This window comes from Magallana gigas, chromosome 6 (assembly GCF_963853765.1).
Source record: "Magallana gigas chromosome 6, xbMagGiga1.1, whole genome shotgun sequence".
In the NCBI taxonomy this organism is placed as follows: domain Eukaryota; kingdom Metazoa; phylum Mollusca; class Bivalvia; order Ostreida; family Ostreidae; genus Magallana; species Magallana gigas.
In genome coordinates this window covers 10,187,206-10,194,621 of record NC_088858.1, presented here as the reverse complement: position 1 = coordinate 10,194,621, position 7,416 = coordinate 10,187,206, and the positions used below count along the sequence as shown (strand labels likewise).

General features: G+C 33.2%; 1 protein-coding gene across 1 annotated transcript; it reads right to left on the bottom strand.

Annotated features, from left to right (window-relative positions):
* Positions 1-2,483: 2,483 nt before the first annotated feature.
* LOC105319274 (BPTI/Kunitz domain-containing protein 3-like) lies at positions 2,484-5,246 on the bottom strand. Its single transcript, XM_066087162.1, has 2 exons — positions 4,994-5,246; positions 2,484-3,345 (listed from the first exon to the last, which is right to left on the bottom strand). Exons 1-2 carry the CDS (start codon positions 5,244-5,246, stop codon positions 2,957-2,959), a joined length of 642 nt encoding a protein of 213 aa, XP_065943234.1. The 3' UTR covers positions 2,484-2,956.
* Positions 5,247-7,416: the final 2,170 nt, after the last annotated feature.

The window sequence follows — 7,416 nt, the reverse complement described above, 5'->3', positions numbered from 1 at the left end:
GTGAAAATCATGATCCCTGGGGGTAGGTTGAGGCCACATTGGGGGGGGGGTGTTAAAATTTTACATAGAAATATATAGAGTAAATCTTTAAAAATCTTCTTCTCAGAAACTAAACAGCCAGGAAAGCTGAAACTTGTGTGGAAGCATCCTCAGGTAGTGTAGATTCAAAGTTGTGAAATTCATGATCCCTGGGGGTAGGGTGGGGCACAATGGGGGGTCAAAGTTTTACGTAGGAATATATAGAGTAAATCTTTAAAAATCTTCTTCTCAGAAACTAATCAGCCAGGAGAGCTGAAACTTGTGTGGAAGTATCCTCAGGTAGTGTAGATTCAAAGTTGTGAAAATCATGATCCCTGGGGGTACAGGGCCACATGCGGGGGGGGGGGGTGTTAAAGTTTTACATAGGAATATATAAAGTAAATCTTTAAAAATCTTCTTCTCAGAAACTAATCAGCAAGATGATTCTTTATAATTGTTAAAACTTTGGCTCCAGGACAATTCTTCGGCCTCACAAGAAGGTTCAGAGTTTGATGTAGCTAAATATCCCATATATAAACAATTGTAAAGGATCTTTTTGAGAACTGCAATACTCAACATGTGATATGACTATAAAATTGAAGCAGGCAGCTATTTTTTCATTAGAATCTTTTTGTATTACTGTATTGAGTTATTGTCCTTGATTTATTGATTCTTGATTATTTTAATTAATGCATCCACTGTTAACCAATTATTGTGATGATTATTTTTATACAATAATAAATATTCAATGTATATTAGTTGTTCTGCATAAGAAGTTTTGGGTTAGGCCGGATTAGTTTGTTTATTTTTGATTTCCAATTTTTAGATACTATGAATTAATATATATATAGGGACAGTGTCTATTGCATTAGGATAAGCGACTGTTTGGGGTTAAATTTGAACAGGTATGGATAGATTGAGTGTGTGAACATCCCTGCTCTATCTAATCTACGTGTTTTCTAACCTTCGATACAAAGTGTGCGGTCATTCCTGCCAGAGTTGGGGTCAATTACTTTGAAAAGTAATTAATTACTTTCAAATACATTGACAATTTTATCAATTACTTGCAATTACAATTACATTGATTTTTTAAAATGTAATTAATTACTCTCAATTACTTTGATAAATGTAATTAATTACATTTCAAATACTTTAGTTTTATTTTTTTAAATCTTGAGAACATATACATATATTAACAGCATTAAGATATGTATACAGAGCTTTATATACGGTTATGTTTTTAAAGGTTGTATAGTTCAGTTCAGATCAGATTTTTTGAAAATTTGTAGAAAAATTTTGTTTAACATTAAATTCATTAAGTACCACTGAGTTCATTTTTGGTTCTGAATAATATTTTCTCTATAGTGAATTAATTTTTATTCACATATTAAAACTATGTTTATTCAGAATCTACAACTTTCGGCAGTATATAAATAACAATTGCCATAATTCACAAAAATGAGATATTTTGACTCCCTTAAGTCTAAAATCAATGGGGGTTCTTGGTTATTAGAGGAGTTCACACCTCCACAAAATTAGATCTTTACCTATTGCCCTGGGCAGTGTGTTATGCTGTTTAAACATATGAAACATTATGGGACATTTAATTATTGTATAAACAAAAGTCCATGCCAAACATGTATAAATTCTATTTATCATTATAAGACACCTTTTTTATATTTTAAACTTGGAAAAAAAGTAATTGAGATGTAATTGAAAAGTAATTGAAAATACACAATATTTTTGGAATGTATTTAAATACATTCAATTACTTGTAATTGAAGACAGACTCAATTACAAATTACTTTCAATTACTTTGAAAAATGTAATTAATTACACTCAATTACAAATACTTTTTTCAATTACCCCATCCCTGATTCCTGCCTTGTATCGCATTAATACAAGTGTGCAGTCATACCTGCTTGTATAGGTGGTGGTTGCGGCGGAGCACTAATGTATGGTCATCCCTGCTGGTGTTCAGGCCTCTCTAGCGCAAGTGTGCGGCACTCCCTGCTTGCGTTAGGTTGAGCTGTTGGCGCAAGTGTGCGGTCATCCCTGCTTGCGAAAACGTTGGTACCTGTTGAGTTGCGTAGGTGTGCGGTCATCCCTGCCTGCGTAATGTTGAGTCCCTATATATGTGCAGGAGCGGTGATTAAAGTCTGCTCTTGTAAATATTGGCAGCAATCAAGGCTATCCGAGTTCCAAGGGGGAAAAATGGATTTTATTAATACAGGATCTACATGTATTATTGTACATTGTCCAGATTGTTTGTATTATGACTCCATTAAGCTGACTTTATCATACCTATTGTTCCTCAGGTGAGCGATGTGGCCCATGGGCCTCTTGTTTCTGGAAGCACTACTTTATTTCTCTAATACATTGTCAATCCAGATTTCATTTGGTTTGTGCCACTAGGGTAAATCATATTCACCCTATTAGGTGGTGCATCAGCATTCATTGCATTCGTTGCCATCTTCCAGATTTGAGCAATAGAGTTGAAATTGAACCCGTTATTTCCGCTGTTCAGACCGTTGGTAATTTCTTCATTTCCAAGTGATCCATGCATGTTAATTCCATTTACTCCCTGGAAGTTTGGCTCTGGCATAGGTGCATTCAGTATATTAGGCATATTGATATTTGGCATGGGTGCGTTTGGACTATTTGGGCATTGGTACATTTGGGATATTTGGCATGGGCGCGTTTGGGCTGTTTGGCATGGGTACATTTGGGATAGTTGGCATGGGTGCGTTTGGGCTATTAGGCACGGGTGCGTTTGGGCGATTTGGCACAGGTGTATTTGGAATATTTGGCATGTGCGCATTTGGAATATTTGGCAAGTTGGTTTGGAGTGAATTAGGCCGAACTGGCCCGACCAAGTTAGCATTTGATTGTGCTCCACTGTTCATGGCGACATTGGTGTCAGCATTTGCAGCAGGCATTATGTTATAAGGGTACATACAATATGGTCCATAGCATAACTTGATGGTGCACAGGTCGATTGGCATTCCAGCTGACTTTCAAAGTTATTGTCGTTGCCGCCATTGCATCCACTGTAGTAGAAAGATTGGCAGGTGCCCGAGTATTTATCAAAATACCAACGAGTGGAACCACCATAGGTACAATAGTAATTTCCATGATCAGGGTATATGAAGCAGGCACATGAACTAAGACAGTCCTCTCGTGATCCGTAGTTGTTTAGATTTCCTCCACATCCTAGGTAGTAGAAACTCTCACATCTCCCGGAGTAGACATTGAAGAAATACCGTGTACTGGGTTGCTCGTATCTATAGGGACAGAAGTATCCGGCGTCACTGTACATGGTGCACTCTGTAAATAAATTACAGGGGTTTTAATTCATCAAAATTTTATTCTATGCATATTGTTGTCTAATCCCGCTATACGTAAATTAAGTTTTCTAGGACAATCTCATTTTTGAGGAATATAGCAAAACGACAACATCCTGCTTATTTTACAATTCAAAGCTACTTTTTGACAATTCTAGATCGAGAAAAAAATATTTGGTAATGTATTAAATACAAATCATTTTAAAATTACAAACTTTTGCTATTTGATGTTCATGAAGAAAAACCCCAAAAAGTTGTGTGATTTGATTGAAATATCAGAAAAACTTAAGAAGTGTACGAAATTTTATGATCTTTAGTATTTCAAATATAAGGATCATGCTGGCAGATTTAGAGATTATATGTTATCTCGAGGTAATATTGTAGATATAAATATATAATGACATTGTTAAAATACTTACCCTTTTTAAAGAGATACTTAAAATAATATATACTTATTTGAGCTTACATAATTACATAAACTCCTCTCTGTGTAATTTTTGCAAGATAAATACACTTAACCTTTTAAAGATCATTCCAAACGTTAAAAACTCACAGTATTAAAGGCTAGCTGTTTTGAGTTTGTAATAGAGGAAATCTATATCAGATGAAGGAAAAAACTTCAATTTAAAAGCTAAAATTATAGATTTTTTCGTGACTAAATATTAGTTTATACTTAAAAAAAAATCACATAAAGTCATACACAAAAATTTAAGGTAGATCTTATGGTTAATTTTATTGACCACCCTGCCTTTAGAAGAGGGAATAGGACACTGACCACGTTTCTATCATTTCAATGATGCTTTGATGCGATTACTCTATTATGCTGTCATAATTGATTTTATTGTAAGATGCTATGATGTCATTTATCCATTATGAAGTCATACAGGATTTGTTAGATTTTTTCCACCGTACATAACGCCTCTTAAGTAGTCATTGTCACAAGACGAGTTTGGGGAAATTTAACATTTTTAATTTTAGAAATGTAAATGTATAGAATCATAAGCGGTTAATATAATCAGATATAATATCCTGATAATGATCTGGTCATGTTAATTGATAAATCTAAATAATGCATTACTTTTTTGATGGTTCAAAACAGAATTTGTCACAAAAGGTCATAATTCCAGTATAAGGGGTTCATGTTTCCTATTGTAGTATCTCTCTTGAATTTCAAAAAGTTGCCATGAAATTTAGTTATAAAGCACATGCTAAGGCTGATATGTGAAATTGTTTCTTCAAATTCATTGACATTATGTGCCATCACATTTTGTTCAAATTTAGAATCAAAAACTTCAAAATTTAAAGTGCTGATTTTACCAATATTTTGATAAAATTATGGTATTGCTATGTAAAAAATAATTATTGCAGAAAAGATGAAATTGTAAAAAAAAAATTCATAAAGCCGGATAAGGGGAATAATTCCTATCAAAATATCTTCCTTGCAAGGTAAGAAAGTAATCGTAAAAATTATATATGTTGTAGTTGACATCTTAATTTAAATGTGTGGGGGAAAAGGGCCAAAAAATCAATGACAAATAATTTTACACTGAAACTCCCTTTCCCCCCTAAGTAAAACGGTTCTTAGAATCCTCTTCTGTAGAATATAAATAGGTTAAGAAAAATAATCTTACGATAAGGTACTTGGGAACTGTAGCGGGGTGAGGACGGCATTTGCCTATGTATGGGATTTAGATTGTTGTTAGGCTTGTTTGGAAGCGGGCCAAAGTTAGTGATTGACATTCTGTTGTTTCCAGACGATCCCATGTTGAGAGCTAGACCGGGTCTATTTCCCTGATTGCTGGCCCTGTTTGAGGCGTATCCGGATCCATGCGGGGCGCCTCCCAGGACAAACGGAAGCAGGACTAGTACACCGAACTTCAGCATATCTATGCCTAGATGGAAAAAAATGTGAAATAATATCAATCATATAGTGAACGCAAGGTGCCATTGCTGCATAATTTTGCAAGAAGTAAAAAGAAATATAAGCAAGATAGGTAATAGCAGAAGGGAATAAGGATTTGATAAAGTTAGATAAAACTCTTCACGACGAAAATTTATACCTTGGATCTTGAAGAGCCTGAAGTGGATGGACGTATGATAATGGAATGGTTCCTTTTATATCAAAATGTTGCATCGGTCGACATGCATTTACACGTCATTGCATAACCATCGACAACTCTGGTGAAAGATTTAACACAAGGAACAAATAACGTTTTCAAAGAAACACGAGGAGGGTTAATTCATTATCTTGTTGAGGTTTTTGTGTGAGAGAAAAAAAGGATATTTGTCTGTATCCTTCAATGTTTCAACATAGATTGTTCGAGGTAATACATGGAATACCATCGCTGTTATCAGGTTCCTTCAGAATTCGGGCACTTTTTTTTCAAACATTAGTTTTTCTATAATGGTACTGTGAATCAGCAATGCAACAACATATCTTTTAACAGAAAAAAGTTTTAAACCTTTTTACGTTGTAATGCTTTTTCAATAGCGGACCACTGTGAACTGATGAGATCTCCTTTAAATGAAAATCAAGATCTATAAGAAAAATTTGATTTTCTATGAAAAATTATATGCATTTTTAATTTATTCTTAATTTTGATTATATAAACATAGTCATATTGCCTTTATTTTTCGATATTATTGACAAAATATTCATTTTTATTGTTTGAGTATATACTTAAGAAAGGTAGAGAGATATCTTATAATTTGAGGCCAATTTAGAAATAGAGAAAGAAGGGTCTTTACCCCCCCCCCCCTTAAAAATTCATTTTTTTGTCCATAGAAAAACTACCGCTAACATAGAATATAACATAGAAATCCCTGGGAAACCCTACCACCTTTAACAAATAATCTGGATCTGCGCATGGAAAGTTTATTCAAGAGTTTTTAGTAGCGGCAGGACCTGAACAGGAATTAAATGTAAATTGCAAAAAATACTGGAGCTGCCGCAATAAAGTTTTCATACATTACTAACGCTAAAGTGATATTAAGAATTTACATTCAATCATCAGGCATTATACATGTACAATGTATATTCATGAAACTACAAAAGGCCAGTCACTTACAGAAAGAATACAGTGCCTGATTTTGATAGATGGGAGGTGGTGGAAACAACGTTACATTTCTTTTTAACAGGTTGCTCTCAGTAGTGAAATTTTTTTTTTAAATTAACCTAAGCTAACCTCTACATATGGTATTGTGTACTCTATCTTTGGCTATGACTTCAACGCGAACGCCAACAAAAAAAGTAAAATATCACATTTGTTATAAAATGAGTCAAGATGCTGTTGATTTTTATTTCACATGAACATAAAAAATCATGATCCCCAAATGAATCGATTTTACTTAGATAGAATTATGCCATAACATTATCAAATGATTAATCTTTGTAGCGGTAGATGTCAAACCTAATGTATGGTTTAAGGTCAGATACGACCTATCTTCCATTTTTTTTTCTATGTTCACAATTTTAAAGACTTCAATTAAAAAATTCTATCATTTTATTTTCATGTTATATGATACTATTGTCTTCAATTGAAAATATATACTATGAATTTATTTCTAAGCATTCAAATGTATTTGGCATGGTATTTTAAGGAAAATTCTTAATATTCAAGCTCCGAAAATAGCCTGTTAATGTATCCTTATATTTGGGGAACTAACAAGTTTAAATATTGATAATTTCCGTTGGTTTTAAGTAAATTTATAATTTGAAACCATTGGGATAACGAGGAACTTCACTACAAAGCCAACAGCACGATATTAAAAACTACATTCATAGCAAAAACATTTCTTCATACCAAATGCCTCTATTAAAAAGAAAAACTTATTTGCATAAAAAAGGATAATTAAATATTTTTGAAATTTAATATGAATGGAAGACAAGTGGACTTATTTTTTTATAAAATAGATCAAATGTTCAAAACAAGACTTTTCTTAAGATATTTTTTAAAATACAAATTTAATTATATGACTTATTTATTTTAATAATTACCCAAATCACGGAATGTCGTCAAAGGTAATATTTATCACAAATCGGCAATGATTACAT

What these genes read in the sequence shown, in the direction of transcription:
- LOC105319274 (XM_066087162.1), bottom strand. Translation starts at nt 5,246, where the DNA reads ATGCTGAAGTTCGGTGTACTAGTCCTGCTTCCGTTTGTCCTGGGAGGC. An exon ending in CAGTTCCCAAGTACCTTATC is followed by an intron (nt 3,346 to 4,993) that starts GTAAGATTATTT and finishes ATTTATTTACAG; the next exon opens with AGTGCACCATGTACAGTGAC.